General features: G+C 44.0%; 1 protein-coding gene across 1 annotated transcript in view; it reads left to right on the forward strand.

Moving 5' to 3' along the window:
• The first annotated feature begins 18,260 nt into the window (after window positions 1–18,260).
• AGK (acylglycerol kinase) overlaps window positions 18,261–20,623 on the forward strand; it is an 86,802-nt gene continuing 84,439 nt past the window's right edge. Inside the window, exon 1 of the mRNA XM_065883654.1 lies at window positions 18,261–18,378. Within this exon, the coding sequence (XP_065739726.1) occupies window positions 18,278–18,378 (101 nt within the window). The 5' untranslated portion in view covers window positions 18,261–18,277. The remainder of the gene's footprint in view (window positions 18,379–20,623) is intronic.

Genomic DNA, 20,623 nt, shown 5'->3' on the forward strand with positions numbered 1-20,623 from the left:
AATAGATGAAAAAGCATTTTTACTCATAATCAAATGGAAGTTGAAAAATGAAATACCATCTTCCCAGCAATTAAATAAGTAGAAATGGGAGGGAAAAAAAGTTACTTACTGCTGGTGAGCAGGCTGTCCTATACAGATGGTGAGAATATTAAATTGCTTATAAGCTTTTAATAAAACAGTTTGGGAATATGCATCTGAAACCTTAGATATTTTTTTCCCCTGATTCCAGTTTTTAAAATTAACCCTAAGGATATAATCCTAAACGACTTCAAAGATCTTCAGTTTTTTTTTTTTTTTAGTTAAAATCTTAAAGCCCAATCTTTCAACAATGAAGGGATAAAGAATGATGTATCCAAATGTTGAAATATTATGTATTAATTTAAAAGAATTAAAAAAATATTATGTGGGCATCCCTGGTGGTTCAGTGGTTAAGAATCCGCCTGCCGATACAGGGGATATGGGTTCGAGCCCTGGTCTGGGAAGATCCCACATGCCACGGAGCAGCTAAGCCCAGGTGCCACAACTACTGAGCCTGTGTGCCACAACTACTGAAGCCCGCATGCCTAGTGCCCGTGCTCTGCAACGAGAGAAGCCACATTAATAAGAAGCCCGCACACCACAACAAAGAGTAGCCCCCGCTCGCCGCAACTAGAGAAAGCCTGCGTGCAGCAACAAAGACCCAACGCAGCCGAAAATAAACAAATGAGTAAATAAATTTAAAAATATATATATTATGATCTGTGGTCACCTGCAACCATGTGGCCACTGAAGGCAAGAGACTTTTACTGCCACACTACCCTAAAAAATATCATATTGGCTGGTCCACTACCTTAACGCTACCACAGTGAAGGAAGCGCACCATGCACTGCATCCTCCACCAAAAGAAGGCACCCATTTTTGAGGTAACAACTGTGAGATGCACGTGTGCTACAGTGACCCATTTCACAGGTGGGCAAAAAGCTGTCAGGTCTGAGTGGGCTTGGAGCAGAAGTTTCCTCTGCTGAGGGCTACAGTTGATTTTGTCCTTCAGCCCTTAAGATCTAACAGATCTAACCACGTTCCTGGTGTCTGGGGGCAGATCAGGATGTGGAATGGACGTATAGCAAGACCCTGTGGATTCACAGATTTAGTTTTATTTTCCCTGCCTGTCATGCCTTGCCAGAGCCACCAACTGAGGACTCACCAGGGGCCTTATGAATGATTGCGGTATCTTGCACAGCATTGCTTTACACCAAGGAACCCAAGTTAGGTAGAGGGCCATGAGCATCACTTCTCAAGACAGTATGGTATTGGCAAAAGAACAGACAAGTAGATCAATGGAACAAGATAGAGGGCCCAGAAATAGACCCTCATAATTAGAGTGAACTGATCTCGGACAAAGGAACAAAGACAGTACAATGAAACAAAGATAGGCTCTTCAACAAATAGTGCTAGAAAAACTGGAAATCCACTTATAAAAAAAGATTAATTTAGACACCTTACACTCATCACAAAAATTAACTCAAAATGGATCATAGACCTAAATGTAAAATAAAACTCTATAAAATTTCTGGAAGATAGCATAAGGAGGAAACCTAGATGACCTTGGGTATGGTGATGCCTTCTTAGACACCACACCAGAGATGACCCATGAAAGAAAAAAGTGATAAACTGGGCTTCATTAAAATGAAAAACTTCTGCTTTGCAAAAGATAATATCAAGAGAGTTAGAAGACAAGACATAAACTGGGAGAAAATACTTGCAAAAGACACATCTGGTAAGGGACTGCTCTCCAAAATATATAAAGAGCTCTTAAAACTCAACAATAAGGAAACAAAAAACCTGATTTTAAAATGGACCAAAAACTTTAACAGACACTTCACCAAAAGTGATATACAGTTGGCAAATAAAAAAGCATATGAAAATCTACTCCACATAATATTATCAGGGAAATGCAAATTCAAACAACAAGGTGACACCACTACAAGCCTGTTAGAATGGCCAAAATCTGGAACACTGACAACATGAAATGCTAATGAGGACGTGGAACAGCAGGAACTCTCATTCATTGCTGATGGGAAGGCAGAATGGTACGTCCACTTTGGACGACAGTTTGGTGGTTTCTAACAAAACGAAACATACTCTTATCATATGATCCAGCAATCACACTTCTTGGTATTTACCCAAAGGAGTTGAAAACTTATGTCCACACAGAAACGTACACATGGGGCTTTCCTGGTGGTGCAGTGGTTGAGAGTCCCCCTGCCGATGCAGGGGACACGGGTTCGTGCCCCGGTCCGGGAAGATCCCACATGCCGGGGAGTGGCTGGGCCTGTGAACCGTGGTCGCTGAGCCTGTGTGTCCGGAGCCTGTGCTCTGCAACGGGGCAGGCCACAACAGTGAGAGGCCCGCGTACCGCAAAAAAAAAAAAAAAAAAAAGAAATGTACACATGGATGTGTATAGCAGCTTTATTCATAACTGCCACAGCTTGGAAGCAACCAAATGACCTTTAGTCGGTGAATAGGTAGATAAACTGTGGTCCATCCAGACAATGGAATATTATTCAGGGCTAAAAAGAAATGCGCTATCAAGCAATGACAAGACATGGAGGAAACTTAAATGCGTATTACAAAGTGAAAGAAGCCAATCTGAAAAGGCTGCATACTATATGATTCTAATTATGTGGCAATCTCTAAAAGCAAAACTATGGAGACAGTGAAAAGATCAGTGCTTGCTGGGGTGGGGATTGTGAGACAGAGAGATAGAAAGCACAGTGAGCACGGTGGTTTTTTTAGGGCATTGAAATTACTCTGTATAATATGATAATGATGGATATATGTCATTTACTTTTGTCTAAACCCATAGAACATTTAAGACCAAGAGTAAACCCTAAGGTAAACTATGGACTTTGGGTGATTATGATGTGTCCATGTAGGCTCATCTTTAGATAAAAAAAAAAAGGCACCATTCTGGTGAGTGATGGGATACTGGGGGTAGGCTAGGCAAGTGTAGGGGCAGGGGGATATATGGGAAATCTCTGTACCTTCCTCTCAATTTTGTGATAAACCTAAAACTGCTCTAAAAAATAGAATCTTTAAAAGAACACCTCCTTAAAATTCATTATGGATAGAATTTCCTCCTTCTTGTTTCAGAATACTTAGAAACTGGGTTACTCTGGGAGACTGGGTTTTGCAAAACAATATTGGAGAACTTGCTTGATACAATCAATGTGAACCCTATCTTTGTCCCTTTTCATGCCTGTGTTAAACAGCCACCTGGAAAGTGCTAGCTAGGGCCCAGATGTCGTCAGGAGGAGGAGGTGGCAAAAGGCAAGGAGACACATTAACAAAAGAAGTCACTTTCGGGAAAGGGCAGGGCCCCTATCGATCATGGGTGAGAATGGGCTTTGCAGAGGGTTCTTATAAAATCCCAGTGTTAAATGTGGAAGATATTCTCTCTCCTGGCAACCTGCTGGTTTCTTGAAAGGCCTCATTTACATGTTTCCAATCTGTTAGTTACTACTAACTGTGGATATTAAAGGTCAAAACAAAGAAGAGATTTTAGGCCTAAATACCACAAGATCTCCACTTCATACTTTTCTTAGTGGAAACAAAGTAGTCTAAAGAAGAACCTGTGTGCATAAAATATGTAAACAAGCCAAAATGAATGTTAAAGGAATTTGTACATAATTTTCGAGGGTGAAAGTTCTGGTGGAGGAGCATCTATTCCCATAAGAAGCAGATTCCATCTGAGATGCCTCACGTAAGGCTCTTTGCTGTGATATGAATGTTATACCGATTTTTCTGAACACTTAACTCTATTTTAATGTTAATGAATCTATAGCAAGAGCATGGCCCGGGTCCAGGGTCCAGGGGAACGGTTGGAGAATGATTTTAGGAACAATTTAAGGTTAGACATACCAACTGATGTCAACTAGCTCCTTTCTGCCTTCTGTTTTCATCTGGTTTTCCCTTAAAATTTCAACATCATCTTTTTAAAAACATTGTCCTCACTGTGTCTCCTACCCACCAAGAGCCTATGGTTTGTGCTTTATCAAGTCAGTGCTCTTGGCTTCAAGAAGCAGAAAACCCTGGCTCTAACTGGCTTAGACAATAATGGAATTTATTATTTCACATTACGGGATGTCCATTTTTTTTTTTTTTTTTTGCGGTACACGGGCCTCTTACTGTTGTGGCCTCTCCCGTTGCGGAGCACAGCCTCCGGACGCGCAGGCTCAGCGGCCGTGGCTCACGGGCCCAGCCGCTCCGCGGCATGTGGGATCCTCCTGGACCGGGGCACGAATCCGTGTCCCCTGCATCGGCAGGCGGACTCTCAGGGAAGCCCGGATGTCCAAGTTTGAGCAAACTCCAGGCATAGTCCAACCATTTGCCTCAACGATGTCACCAAGGACCAAGTTCCTTCCATCTCTTCCTGCTCATCGCCTGTGAGCTGGCTTTGCCCAAGGGCTGGCTCCCTTCATGGTTGAACAATAGTTGTAGCAGTTTCAGGTATTATGTACACATATGACCCTATCTATGGGAAGAAGTGGGACCATCCCTTTCATTTTTTTCAACAGCATTATTGAGGTGTAATTCACATAACTTACAACTCTTTCATCTAAAGTTTATAATTCAGTAGTTTTTAGTATATTCATAGAATTGTGCAACTCTCACCACAACCAACTTTAGAACGTTTCATCCCCCCAAAAAGAAATCTCATACCCATTAGCAGTCATTTACTATTTTTCCCCCAACCATCCCCAACCCCAGCCTCAGGCAAACTCTAATCCACTTTCCATCTCTATGTATTTGGCAATTCTGAATGTTTCATATAAGTGGAATCATACAATATGTGGTCTTTTGTGACTGGTTATTTCATCTAGCATAATATGTTTAAGGGTCATCACCATATCTTTCTTGAATGTCCCCTTTTAAGGAGAATGAAATCTTTCCTGAGATCTCTCAGCAGACTCCCCCTAAGACTCACTGGTCTAAAGTGAGTTACATGATCACTTCCTAACCCAAGCACTGGCAGTGGAAGAGGAATTACTATGAGGACCTTAAACTGATGTGAACTAACTCCTAACAACAGGGATGGGGTTATCTAGTCACCTGCAAAGTTGTCACAGGCAGGCAGGGACTGTGAAGGTGAGAAGTGTATACCTGAGCAAAATTTGGTTCCTTTTAGGAAAGAAGAATGGGGGAAATGGATGATGGATAAAGAAAGAAAGTGTGTACTACACTTAGTACAACATAATTACAAGTGGAGCCAAGAATCAGTGGTGAAAGAGGCTACACTTATCTTGGGTTTATTTATTCTACTGGTCTTCCTTTCTTTCTGGCTTTTTGTTCTGCATCTGTAAGTTTCCGACTCTAGGACACTATGAAGGTTCTTTTGCTGTAGGTTTACCATGGTCACTGCCTCAAGTCACTCCATATACCACCCCTGCAGTAGATCCTACCATCAGGCTTAGCTAAGCTGACCAAGTTCTGGAGCTTCAGGGAAGTGGCAAAAGCAGGGAGAAGTAAGTGAGAAGTGAGAGCCACACAGCACCCTCTCTAAGGTAATCAACAGCCACCTTTGCTGTTCTAGGTTGATGTATATAACTGGGAAGGAGGTTGCAGGTATGAGAGTATTAGAATATGCATGTATATATGTATATCTTGTCAGTGAGCATAAAATTAAAATGTGGGGCTACCTTAAACCTTGAGTCTCTCTACCTTGGTTTAGTCTCACATTCTCTCACTCTTCCACATTAGGGAGCAATCTGACTGGTGACTTAAGTACTTCTTAAATCCCCAGTGATCTGTGAGTGATCATGGCGCTCCTATCTTCCTGTTTCCTCTTACCCTACTTCTAAACAGAGGTTGTTTCTGTTCAAAATTCTTTTTGTTTTTTAAAATTAATTAATTAATTTTTGGCTGTGTTGGGTCTTCGTTGCTGCGCGCAGGCTTTCTCTAGTTGCAGCAAGCAGGGGCTACTCTTCTTGCGGTGTACGGGCTTCTCATTGCAGTGGCTTCTCTTGTTATGGAGCACGGGCTCTAGGTGTGCAGGCTTCAGTAGTTGTGGCTCACGGGCTCTAGAGCGCGGGCTCAGTAGTTGTGGCGCACGGGCTTTGCTGCTCCGCGGCACGTGTGATCTTCCCAGATCAGGGCTTGAACCCGTGTCCCCTGCATTGGCAGGCGGATTCTTAACCACTGTACCACCAGGGAAGCCCCCCTTCAACATTCTTAATAACAGATTTTGAGCCAAGAGAAAGTCACCTCAGGATTGGTTCTGGACTAACGGGAAGCTACTGGGTTTCCGGATGGTCTGTCATCGTGTTAGGAAAATACTACAGATTTAAAAAATTTTATATTGGGGTATAGTTGATTAACAATGTTGTTAGTTTCAGGTGTACAGCAAAGTGACTCAGTTATACATATACTTGTACCTATTCTTTTTTTTCAAATTCTTTTCCCATTTAGGTTATTACAGAGTACTGAGCAGAGTTTCCTCTGCTATACAGTAGGTCCTTGTTGGTTATCTGCTTTAAATATAGCAGTGGGTGCATGCCAATCCCAAACTCCCTAACTGTCCCTCCCCCTGCACCCTACCCCCCCCGTAACCATAAGTTCATTCTCTAAGTCTGTGAGTCTGTTTCTGTTTTGTAAATAAGTTCATTTGTATCATTTTTTTTTGGATTCCACATATAAGCAATATCATATGATATTTGTCTTTCTCTGTCTGACTTACTTCACTTAGCATGATCTCCAGGTCCATCCATGTTGCTGCAGATGGCATTATTTCATTCTTTTTTATGGCTGAGTAATATTCCATTGTATATATTGTATGTACCGTATCTTCTTTATCCATTCATCCGTCGATGGACATTTAGGTTGCTTCCATGTCTTGGCTGTTGTAAACAGTGCTGCAGTGAACATTAGGGCGCATGTATCCTTTCGAACCATGTTTTTCTCTGGATATATGCCCAGGAGTGAGATTGCTGGATCATGTGGTAGCTCTATTTTTAGCTTCTTAAATATTACAGATACTGAGACGTAAGTAAGACTCTTCCAGTACTAGGGGATATTGGCTATCTGTCAGCACATTCTTCTAATGCCCTCAGGGAAACATGACTTCATTTTATAGGCAACTGAGTTCACAGTTTCAATATGTAGCTTATTTCAACATGTAGCCAGTACCATGTGTGGCAATGTGTTGTGTGAAAGAGACACAAATCCCTATCTTTGACGGTGCAGAATGTTCTCCAAAGATCCCAGGCAAGAGTTGGAGACCAAGGAAAATTCCAAATGACTACTGGGAATTAATTTTCTGCTGTTTAGGAACCTCACTTAACTGTCAGCAATACTGAACAAAGAACGTGGGAAAGGGAGAGCATGAGCCATGCCCTTGTCTCTGGCTGTGCACACCTGGATAGATCTTTGGCCTCATCTAAGACATGAATGTGCCAGTGAACCTCAGGGATGCTGCCCAAGGAGCTGCTGCAGGCATCTAAGTCCTGTGGTGTCAGACCTGAGTCTTCTTCTCTGGAACTGGAGATGCTCATCATGGACCAGCAGAGGAACATTTCCAGGACTCTCCCTAACTATGAGAGAGCACCAGGCTCCACTCCTTGACTAACAGAAGGTCTTGGGGCTGCCTAAGCCAGAGTGTCACATTTCTGCTGGGCTGCAGGAAACCATTCAAGCCTGGCTAGCAATGGAGCCTGATTATTTTGGGATCTGTGTACATCCTAGTAAAATAGAGTTTGGAAGAGAGTAGAGTTGGTGTAGGTCTCCAAAAACTCCAACCTCTACATCTACCTAGAGGAATGCATACAGGGATTCCCTCATTGTCTCTGATGTCCCCCATTTGTCCTACAAAAATACATGATTAATGGCTGAAGTGAATGATGCAGACTAAAACCATGACCCTTGTTCGAGAAAGGGGTAGATCAACAAGGGTAGCTCTCAGGAAAGGCTGCTGGAAGGATGTGATTTGGATGAGCAGAGGGAAGGAAAGGGGGCACTACAGGTTTGCTCTGGGGATGGGTGAGGGATTGCACAGATGGCCCTAAACAAACAAAATGGCAGACAGAAAAATAATTTAGTTTTAATTTTGATTCCCTGAAAGTATTGAAATATCAACCTGTCTAGATTGGATTCTCCAGGAAGCATATTCTATGACAGTGTATATTAATTTCCTATTGGCTGCTGTAACAAATTACCACAAACTTAGTAGCTTAAAACAACACACATTTCTTATCCTACAGTTCTGAAGGTCAGAAACCTAAAATGGGTCTGTAGGGCTGTGTGCTCCCTGGCTCTAAAGGAGAACTTATTTTCTTACTTTTTCCAGGTTCTGGAGACTGCCTATGTTCCTTGGCTTGTGACCCCTTCTTCCACCTTCAAAGCCAGCAGAGCGACATCTTCTCTCTCTCTGATCTCTGGTCTCCTTCTTATAAAGATCCTTGGGATTATACTGGGTCCACCTGGATAATGCAGGACACTCTTCCTATCTCAAGATCCTTAACTTAAACACATCTACAGAGTATTCATAGGTTCTGGGGATGGACACGGACATTTGGGGGGATTACGCTGTCTTGCATACAGTGTTTAGCGTTCAGAATCAACACCTGCAAAAAGGGAGAGAAGGAAGCAGGATGGAGTAGAGGGAGAAGCCGAGCTATGATGCAGCCTGACAGCCGCAGCTGACCCCATGAGGAGCTCTGGGGCTAGGATAACTGGTCAGAGGTGTCTTATTTGGGTCTAAAGTGACAAAGCTGTTGTACTTTCTCCTGGGTCAGGTCATTAGATGTGGGTCACTTCCAGAAGGGCGTGACACCGGTTAAGATGGCTCGCTGCATGGAGGCTGCCCCTGCAGGGGCTGTCTATCACAGTGGTCCTGGCAGCTGGGATGGCAGGTCTTTCCTTGAAGGGGGATCCAGGTGGCGCATCTCCATGTCCACTGCTCAGCCCTGGTCATGATGCCTGAAAAGAGCCTCTGAGAGGTTTCCACGTTTTAGTGTCATTTGTGGCCTTACAGACTACATGTGTAGGATGTGGCTTCCACTCTATGTCCCCACAGGATGTGGGTGGGGTTAACTTCTGTAAACACGGATAATGTTTTGTTTTTTTTTTCAATTTCTGATCTTTTTTTTTTCTTCACTTTTTTTTGAAGGGTGGGGGGAGTATAGTTGCTTTACAATGTTGTGTTAGTTTCTGCTGTATAGCAAAGTGAATCAGCTATACGTATACATATATCCCCTCTTTTTTTGGATTTCCTTCCCATTTAGGTCACCACAGAGCATTGAGTAGAGTTCCCTGTGCTCTACAGTAGGTTCTCATCAGTTATCTTTTTTATGCATAGTAGTGTATATATGTCAATCCCAATCTCCCAATTCATCCCACCTCCCCCTTCCCCCACCCCCTCCGGCATCCGTCCATCCGTTTTCTACATCTGAAACAGGGATAATCCTTCACTTATTTATTTACAACTGTGTGCCTCTAGAAAGGATACGAAGGGGCAATCATTGGCTTAACCAATGTGGCCAAAACAGGGCAGTTTCTACAGCAAAAATATTAATAGTATAAATTATATCATTTCAAAAATAAATGGGCTGCTTCAATAATGCTTTACAGTGTCAGGAAATACATGTGTCGTGTGATGGGCACAGTTAATTCCTCAGAGATGAATTTATGGCTTACTCCCATTTTGATGCAGGTATTTTCCCATTTGCAGGTGACCCATCTGAGCCATATGACCTGTTGTTCCTGTTTATACAAACGTGCAATTTAAGGAGGGAACACAAAGGTCTCTCTCAGAGACATGCCCCACACCATGGCTACACTCCTCTCTTTTGCAGATGTAATTCTGAGGCTTTATTTTGCGGAGATGTCTTATTTTCTCTAATCTGAGAATCCAGATAAAAACCTGGGAGACTTCTCTGCTGGGAACTCAACAGCCTGACACCAACATTCCCAATTACTGCCACACTGGCCACAATGAATTAAAGCCTTCATATTAAAGAAATAAAGAAAACGAACAAATATTCCCTAATGGTCTCATGAACACGACTCGACTAGTCCTGAGTGAGGTGGGCTGTGAGACACACGACCCTCCACATGCCCTTGTTCTCCCCTTCCCTGGAGGGACTGCCTCCCCCGTGGGGTGCTCTTTTCTCCCTGGTGGCAGAGGCCTGTCACCCTTCTTGACAGGCATTCTGGGCATCTGCCTTGTGATGCCTGAGCTTTTCAACAGTGCGTGGCTCTAACTCAAATAAAACCAGAGTTTTCTTTTCCCACAGCTCAACCCCATCCAGATGTTACCTTCCGGTGAGACCCTCACGCCCTCTCCCCGGAGCTTTGGGAGAGTCAAAGCTGTGACCTCCGTTTTGAACAGGGGATCTGAAATCTCATCCCAGCCCTGGTTCTTTGGCATCAGCCCTCTGTGAGTTAACGTTCCTGTCTCCCGTCTTTAGTGACCCTGGTGGGGTGGATTGGGGAGGGGTCGGTACTCAGAATTCTCGCCCTGGCCGACTAGCACTCCATCCATGTGCACAGATGGCCTGCCCCCGGTGGGCTTGAAACTCAGCTCATCCCAGTTTTGCCAAATACATATTCTTCCTTCCAGGGTACCTGGTGGATCCCAGGGATTTTCTGGTTAGCTGGTAGTTGCTTGAGGTTTAGGCAGTGGCTACAGGAAAAAAACAAAAACAAAAACACCACAAGTATTTATTGAGTGTTAACTCTGTTCTATGTACTTTTCTAAAGGATTTACGTGTATGGACTCATTTACTCCTCATGACAATCCATTGAAGTAGATACAGTTATTATCATCATCATTATAGAAACTTAGGTACAAAGAAATTAAAGGTATTGTTCAACTCCCTCAGCTAGTATGTGGCAGAGCTGGAATTCCAGTCCAGGCACCTGGTTCCAAAGGTGCAAATACATTTACCTACTGGACAGTGCTGCCTTCCCGCACTGGCTAAGTGCGGTGTAAAGACCACACTAAATGCCCATCTGCAGCCTGGGCAGTGCTGTGCTCTCATCCAGTTGTGCCAATAAGTCACAGACCACAGAGGGAGGCCTCTCTTCACTGCCATAAAACCCTCCGCACCGTGTGCACAGATACACGGCCATGCTTGCACGGCTGTCCTCACAGGGGCGCTCACAGGCCAGCATGCACGTGAGCACATTCAGCGTGGTCAGATCACATCCACACGTGACGCAGGTGTCCCAGCGAGACTGGATTCTGTTCTTCGTTGACCCTAAAGACAGAAATGAGTGCAGAGCTCCCCGTCACTGTGTAATCCAAAACAAAAATAAAATCAGCCCTAAAACAACAAGAAAAGGTATACATATATAAAAAGTATACATACACAAAATATACATCTATATATAAAGTATAGATATATATTTTAAGAAAAAGCTTCTTTCTATATTTCTTCATTTTCTGATTGGAAAATTATGGAAAATTCATTTAAGCCAAACTTTTCTCACTTTTTTGCTGAAACCCTAAAGCTTAGTCTGCCCATTGGACCATTCAGCATCAAGTTCCAGATTTTTCTAGCCTGCAGGCAAGGAGTTCAGCAACTCATTATCAAATGCAAATGTTTTAGATGGTTGGAAAAGGAGAGTTGAAAATAACTGTCTCCCATACCTAGAATATCACAACATCGTTATCACAACATCGTATAGCTAGAAGAGATTTTTTACGGTGATCCAGTCTCCTAATTGACAGGTGGAAGGGCTAGGAAGTTCACCCTACTGGTAGTGTGGGGTCCTGAGGATTAGAACCCGGCCGAGTATGCTTTACTGCACCATAATCTCGTCGGTGGTTCTCATTTCTCTTAAAACATTCATCTGGGGGGCGATAGTAAGGATGCGTGTCTTTATGCAGTAAATGGGGAAACTAGACTGCAAGCTCTATGAGGGCAGGGACAATGGGCGGGGGTGGGTGCTGCACAGGAGTGCATCCCCTGTGCCTAGCGCATGCGCAGCACTCAGCAAATGTTGGTTGATCCAATGATGAATGGGAGAAGAAAAGAAACCTTGACTGGTATGGTGCCCACAGCACACGTGCGGGTGGGGGAACTGGTGGGAGGTGGACAGAGAATTAGAACTGCCCTCTGGTGGTCAGCACGGGCCCTGGCTTCTCTGCAGCTCTCTGGCTCTCTAGAATCTATTCACTACACTGTGGCCAGAGGTGTTTAAAATGCAAACCAGATCAGGTCATTCCCCTGACTGAATACTCTCAGGGTCTTCCCAGCCCATTCCATATAATGTCGGAACTCCTCACCACCATGGCCCGTCTTGCCCACCCCTCCGGCTTCATCGCTACCTCTTATTGCTTAGTTGTCTCTGCTTCACTCGCACTGGCCCCCGACTTGGTAAGCTGCCTCAGGCTTTACAGATTTTGCACTGGCCGTGCCCTCCTTCAGGTTCTGTTTTCCTCTGGATCTTTGCTTGACCTGCGGCTTCTCGCCTTCAGGTCTCAGGTTAATTGCCCCTTACTCGGAGAGGCCTAACTTAGACGGCCTAACTTAAAATAGTTCTCCCCCCACCCCACTCCTTTTCTATCACCTGTTTTCGTTTTCTTCGTGGTACATAGCACTACCTGAAATTGCCCTGTTCATTTAGTTATTCTCCGATTTAGTGCCAGGTCCTAAAACAGTGTTTGTCTCGGTAGGCTTTCCATAAAATATTGTTGAGCGACAGAGGGATGGATGATAAGGCTGAATGGATGAATAAATGAGCGATCGAAAACTGAAGGCACCGCCCCCCCCCACAAACATACACACCTGCGCGCCTCGGGCGGCCGCTGCAAACCGCACCTTCCTTGCGTGCCAGGAACCCGCTGCGGAACCCAAGGGCGGCGGCAGCGGTTTCCCTTCAAAGAGCCGGGGAATCTTGAGTGAGCACACAGGAAAGGCAGCTTGCGCGCTGGACCCGTCTTGGTGAGTGCTGCAGTGCCGGGGCGGGGAGCCGGGAGCGGGGCTCGGGGACCCCGCCCGGGCGGGCGGGGAGGGCCCCGGGGCGTGGGGTGGGCGTCGCGACCCGGGTGCGGGCGGAGGGTGGGAGCGAGGGCCGGACGGAACCGCGCGGGGAGGGCTCCCTGCGGACGGCGGGGTTCCTGTTGCCGCTGCGGGAGGCTGGTGGCCTGGGGTCTAGCCCCAGAGCTGCCTTGAACTTGCGTGACCCTTACCCACTTCTCTTGGGGCCGGGGGGAGCGATTCAGCTAACTCATTTGCAAAATGGGGCGAATGGTTTCTGATCGCTTGATGGATTGGTTGATTGGTTCGTCCATTCCAGGTGGTTTACTAGGTTCTGTTTGCTAGAGATGCACAGACAGAACCTGCCCATTGTGGGGTCCCAAGTCTCGTGAGAAAAGCCCCGCCTCATGGTGAGGAGGGTCGAATACAATCAGAATTGGGGAGTTCTTGGGTAAAAAAAACGACACGCATGCATTTCGGACGAGACATGCAACAGTTATTTATCGAATGGCTATTATGTGCCAAATTTTATTTTTTCAGTAAAAATTTAACTTTTTACTGAGATTGGGGAATAAGAGTTCTGTTGGGTACTTAGAAGGCATATACACTGCTAGCTAATATATTACATATTTGATGATGACTTAAATCCGGAAAAATTTACAAGGTGCAACCATACCCCTCACAGATGTGAACTTTACAGCCAAATGAGTTAATCAGAGCAGGTGTATCCTCATTTTACTAATGAGAACATAGAGACAGGTTAAATGATTTACCCAGGCTCTCACTGCCAGTAGGTAACAAAAGTAGGACTAGAATCTAGGCCTCAAGACCCTTGGATGAGTGCTCTTTCCACTATACTAGGTTGCCTGCATGTTTCCACAGTAGTTTTGTAATGCGCAGACCCATTGACACAAAGGGAGTTCCAGTGGGTCATGGGTGGCCTTAAAACAGACTCTTAACGACTGTTAGATTGTTCTCTAACTTCTGTCCTTGCCTTGTATATTTTACCTGTACTCCAACTTTATCTCCTTCGCACTGATGAGTCCCAAATCTATATCTTCCATCCAGACAATTTCTCCTGGCTTCAGACTGCTAAGTCCAGACATCCATTGATCATTTCCATTGGATGCCCCACAGGCATCTCAAACTCAATATCTCCAACACTTTTCTTCATGAACCTACAATGCAACTCTCATGATTGAAATCACTATTCAGTAAGTTGCCCAAGTACAAAACTGGCTTGGTTCCTCTTCTCTCACCTCCTACAATCAGTTGATCACCAATGGCTGCTAGATTCTATTTTCTAAAGATCTGCCACATCTATCCTCTCTCTGTCTCCTTTGCTTCTTCCTTCGTTATGTGCCTAGAGATTGTGGTAGAACTTGCTACCGGCTCTCTGTAGCTTTTAGCTCAGCTTCTTCCAGCCCATTTTCCATTCTGCTACAAAGTGATCTTTCTACAGTCCAAATGTGATCCTATCACTCACTTGCTTAAATCCCTTCAAGGTTTTTCATCATTTTCAATGTAACATCCAAAGTCTTTAGCGTGGAGTCAAGGTCCTTCCTGATCTTTTCTGAACCTTCCCGACCTTCCCATCCTTTATCTCCAGACTACTATTTCTCAAAGTGTGGTGCTGACCTCCACTAGAAGCATGGGAGTACTCATTAATAATGAAGAAGATGATGCCAAAAACTCGGCCTCTGTGCACTGGTGCCGAATTGAATCTTGGAGACAGAGTTTTGGGTGAAGTAGAAAAGAATAGCTTTATTGCTTTGCCAGGCAGAGGGGGACACAGCAGGCTCATGCCCTCAAAAACTGTGTGTCCCAACCCAGGGGGATTTGGAGAGGAGTTTTATAACAGTGGTTCAAGGGCGGGGTTGCTTATAAGGCTCAGGGTGTGCGCAGGGCCTGCGTTCCTTTAATCTGGCCTCAGGTGGTCTTCTGATGAGCTTCCGTGATTCTCGAGGTTATTAAGCTGTGACCTCTCTGAAATGAAGGTTGCTTCATCAAGTAGTTACCATCTTCCATTTGTTGGGGGTTTTAGTTCTGTGGAAGAGCTCAAAGATATTGTTATGTGTATCCCTTGAGGTGGAACCAGGACCCTGCCCCAAGGCTGCACTAATGTTTTTTGACTGTTCCTCCCCTTGTCTCTGTATCCCTTCCCTTCCCTGATTAGCAACTGTTTGAACCTGCCCTTTGGAACTCTGAAAGTCTAGAAATGGGAGACACAGAAAGGCTTTCGTGCCCAGGAGCCCCACAGGGTCCTGCTCGGTTTCACTAACAGCCCAACCAGAACAAGTCAGAATCTCAGGGGGTAATGCCCAAGAATCTGCATTTTAACAAGTTTTACACTAGAGTTTGAGAGGCCTTGTTCTCACCTTCCATATTTACCCTGCTCTTTATACCTGACTAACCACCTGTGTTTCCCTGAACATAACTTGCTATCATTTATGCCCTTATGCACATCAATCTCTTTAGCTTCTCATTTGGTACTCCTCATTCTCCAAGACCCAGGGTAAATGTCACGCCTCTGGGAAGACTTCCCCCAACCGTGGACCACCGTGTCACCTCCAGTCTACATTGGGTCATTCTTGTGGCTTCTGACAGAGCCATGACTTACCCCTCAACATCCTTCCCACTGTATTACAATAATAAATTGTGTAATTGTTTTGCATTTGTGGGTTTAACAGTTGCCAGCACTTGAGAATAGAGGCTTGTGCTTCTCTGCCTAGCACCCAGCACAGAGTCTAGCATGCTGAATGAACGAGTGCTTTAAGGTGCGATGGAGAGGCATCTAATTATCACGTGTGCCTTTGGGTTCCTTTGTGTACCATCCTGGACTGTGGCTCTGATTCACAGGCAGGTGGGCTTCCTGGCACTGGCTTCATTGTTGCTGGTGATAAGGATGTGTCTGGCCTTGAGAGGAATTTTAAGCAATGGTAGTGTTAAAGAAAAAACTATGTAGTGACACTTGTTAAAGAACGGTCAGGCAGACTTTACTCAAGGGTAGGGAGAGGCATCTGGGTGGATGTAGAGACCACTGCAGTGGTGGTCTTAGAGTCGGGGAAGGAGGTTGGACTCAACTCTGACTCCAACGAGGACAAATGGGGGTTTATAGCCAAGGGGCAGAGTGGGCATCAGTGGATGGAAAATTACTAAGAGGGAACATCAGGGTTAAAGGGAATTCTTGTTAGGCTGACTCAGTAGAGTTCTTGCTGAAGGCAGACCAGGGTGATAAGATATCCAGGGTGGTCAGATACCAACGGTGGAGGTGGGGGATTTTCACTAAACTAAGTGGGATTCTTGCTCAAACTGGATTCTACAAGGGTGGAGAGGGAAGCCCAAGCTAGGGCCTTGTCCCGCAGAGCTCAGAGGAGCCTGATTAAAGTTAGGTCAAGAAGAGAGTCTTCGTGGTTAAAGGGAGTAATAAAAGAACTAGAATCTTCACCAAAAGCTGAAGATTTTTTTTTTTCTTGGTCTGTTTACCTCATGCACACAAAGTCATAAAAATTTTCTGTATCTGTTTAGAAAATAATTTATTTTTAGAAAATACATTGCAATTTAAGATGTAAAATAAATGTCACCCATTTTCTCACAATCAAGAGGGAATTACTTAAAGTTTCTGTGTGTTTATTTCTACTGGTATTTTTTTTCATTTATATTCATGTTTGGACATAATTGGTAAATACCAATTCCATAAGGCTTTTTAATCCTGCTAATTTTACTTAACATTATATTTTTAGTTTTTTCCACATCAGCAAAAATTCTTAGTGAAAAAAAATTTAATGTAGTGGGGGGAAAAGTGTTCCTTAACCTTCATAGGGTCCCTAGCTAGGTCTGGAAATTAGACTGACAAAGACTGATCAACAGGAGGAAAGCATACACGTTTACTCAATATGTTCTACGTGATACGAGAGCCTTCATAAAGAAATGAAGACCCAAGGAAACAGGCCCGAGTATTTTATTTTAGACAGTCGTGGAGGAGCGTGATAGGGTGAAGGGTATGAGGTAATTATAGCAAATGGGAAACAGCAAGGCCTGTGTGTTAGGATTCTTCTTGGCATCCCTTTTTCCTTGGAGACAAATGGATCCTTCCTGCTGGGTATAGGGCAGGCACCTCTCACTGGAGGGTTTTATGATCTGTTTCAGGGAAGAAGGGCAAGGTGGGCAGGTGGGCAGGGTGACCTTCCTGCTTCTGCCATTTTCCCGAACTCCTTCCGCTTAAAATATCCACTCTGCAAGGTGCCGTATTTTGGGGTAGCATGTCTTGAACCCCATCACATTCAACAGTTATTTACCGAATGGCTGTTATGTGCCAGGTTTTATTTTAGACACAGGGATACTGCAGTGACCAGAACAGTCAAAATCTTTACTCTCACGGAGTTTACATTCCAGGGGGGTAAGTTAATAAACAAACTAGCACGTAAGGATCATCACAGGATAAGTGCTGTGACGAAAAGAAACAGAATAGGTTTATATGGTCACTTTGTTTTTGAGTAAAGTTATGCTAGTTTGCCTTCCGTATGGGAGTGTGTGTCTATCTCATTTTGTCATCAGTGAGTATAATCATTTAAAAATTTTGGTAATTTTATAGGTGAATAGTGATAGTTCTTTGTAATTTGCATGTCTTTGATTACTCAGGAAGTTGAGCATTTTTACAGAGCTGTGTGCACTTCCTCTTCATTGAGTTTTCTGTGAATGTTCTATTGAGGGCCTAGTGTTTTCTCCTATTTTGAATAATCCCTTTACATTACTAGTTTGATTACTAATTTGATGATATACACTTTATATATAATGGATAAGCAGACACTCTTTTTTTTAATTTTTCCTTTTTTTTTCTGGCCGTGCCGCACGGCTTGCGGGATCTTAGTTCCCCGACCGGGGATCGAACCCAGGCCCTGGCAGTGAGAGTGCCGAGTCCTAACCACTGGATGGCCAGGGAATTCCCAGATAATTATTCCCAGTGGTATAATGAAAGCAAAGACAGGACACCTAGAATTCCCTTCTTCTCTTCCTGCTTCTCTCCCCCTTCCTTCTAAGAAAAAGTGATGAGAGAAGAAAAAAGTATAGTTTAGGTGGAAAGAAGTGAAGAAAGAAAGAAAGAAGGAAGGAAGGAAGGAAAGAAAGAAAGAAAGAAAGGGTAGGTGGGTGGGTGAGGAGATGAAGATGATGTAACTAGGAAGGAAAAGGAGGGAGGAAGGAAAACATGGAGAGGATGAAAGAACTGAAGACAGTCATAGGGACTCTGCACGATTCCCTTGGACAATTATATTTTTTTCTTTTCTGCCTCTACTAATCTAGCAAATCCCTAAGAGAAGATGACTGTGTTCTTTAAAACACTTCGAAATCATTGGAAAAAAACTACAGCGGGGATCTGCCTGATGACATGGGGAGGCCACTGGCTCTATGGAAAACACTGGTAAATATCTGACAGCCCCCATACCCCCCACCTTCACATGCAACAACAAAACAGTTCAAAAGGGCCTACGGTTAAAATCCTGTTTAGCTGTGCTTGTCTCTGTAAAACAGTGTGTTGTAAAAGGAAAGCAAATGTTAAAACCTCAAAGACAAAGGCTTCTTGTTGTACCCAGTTCTGAAAGATGGAAACTGTATAGAGCTATTAACACTCGTACTTCAGTGGACACAGATTACTGCAGCGAGATCAGAACGGGGAGAAATTGAAGGTCGCCTAGAGAGAGACAAGGGACTTCCCTAGTAATAGTAGAGGGTTGGAACTCACACGTGTCCTTGGGTGGTCCTTCTGTTTCCCGCTATGGTCTCTTGATCTCTAATAGTGCCCATTGCTAGACCCTGAGTCTGCCACCTGCAACCCCTGTGATTTTCCTCATCTAACCCATTAGCAACAAGAAAACTAATGAACCCATTAGTTCATTTAAATGAAACTTAGACGTTCAGACCTTTTGTTTGAGTAAGGAATTCCAGGCACTCATGGGTTTTATTAGCCTTTCAGGTCTGTGGGGAGAAGAAGGTGCCAGAGCTCCTCTTCTGGATTCACATGGTGATAAGATTTAAATGAACAGCTTTTATATAAAAGTTATACAGATTACTAAGAGAGCCGATCAAATTGCAGTCTTTTGGGGATTCAGGGCTACGTCTTAAATATATAGCAACATTCTCTGACATCCAAGTGTCCTGAATAACTGCTTTGTTAAACAGAAAACGGAACAGGCTTTATAATGGAAGTCTCCACGTTGGAAAGGTACTGGTACTTCTGTGAACGTTCTCAATGCACCACTACAGAGATAATTTATGAGGCTCATGGTGTCTACTTTGTGCAGGTGTGGAAAAGATGGAACATTCCCCCCTTCTCTTTCTAAGTCTTCTCAAGGCTAAGCACTTGAGTTCCATTAGCTAGCGCATGAAGAACAGACCTAAGAATCTTAAAATTTTAATATATACAAAAGAGAAGGGCAGAGGAAATGTTTTAACAACTTGTGCATGGAGCATATAACGTTTGGCTTTTCCTCCCTTGTCAAACTATTGGGCTGGCCAATAAGTTCGTTCGGGCCTTTCCGTAACATTTTACGGCAAATTTGAGCCGTAACGTTTAAGCCCTCGAGGAAAGGCTCCTAGTTCCTATCCTGCCAGGGTAGGAACTAGGATTTCCTATTTAGGAGCACCCAGTCCAGGCCACAGCTGGCTTAAGGCGGGAGGACCTCCCACCTGCTGCGGATTATTGCCATTGCTACTGCTGGGTGAAGATGTGAGGAAATAACCGTGTCCCCTGTTCAGGATGTCTTTAAGGTACCATAATAATTTCTCGCCAGCGTAGTCTTGAGACTTTAAAAAAGGCCCATTAAGTCTGTGGCACGTCGGAGGCCTCATTCTCAGTTGGATCTGAAACGGCTTGAACTAGAAGTGTAGCAGGAGGCTGGAGGCATCATTTGCTCTGTCTCTACCCTTGACATTCAAGGTTACTGCTCAGAATGCAACCCCCCATCGTCCTGCATAGCTTCCTTTTCTCAGACTTCTCTCCGCATGCTATTTAGCACCCCTCCCTCCCCCTTTTAAAAAATTGTGGTAAAAAAACACTAAAAGAAAATTTACCACCTTGACCATTTTTAAGTGTACACTCAGTAGTGTTAAATATATTCATATTGCTGTACAGCAGATCTCTAGAACTTTTTCATCTTGCAGAATGGAAACTTTACCCCCACTGAATACAACTCCCCATTTCCTCCTCCTTCCAGCTCCTGGCAACCACCATTCTATTTTCTGTTTCCGTAAGTTTGACTGCTTTAGATACTTCGTATGAGTGGAATCGTGTAGTACTTGTCTTTTGTAACTGGCTTATTTCACTTAGCATAATGTCCTTATGGTTCATTGATGTTGTAGCACATGGCAGGATTTCCTTCTATTTTTAAGGCTGAATAATATTCCATTGTATGTATATACCACATTTCTTTATCTGTTTATATGTTGATGGACGTTTGGGTTGCCTCCACCTCTTGGATATTGAGAATAATGCTACGTTGAACTTGGGTGTGCAGATATGGCTGTAACATCCTGTTTTTAATTCTTTTGGGTATATACCCAGAAGTGGGATTGCTAGATCAGATGGTATTTCTATCTTAAAATTTTTGAGGAAACTCCATACTGTTTTCCATAGTGGCTGCACCATTTTGCAATCCCAATTTCTCCAC

Source organism: Phocoena phocoena, chromosome 9 (assembly GCF_963924675.1).
Source record: "Phocoena phocoena chromosome 9, mPhoPho1.1, whole genome shotgun sequence".
Lineage (NCBI taxonomy): Eukaryota > Metazoa > Chordata > Mammalia > Artiodactyla > Phocoenidae > Phocoena > Phocoena phocoena.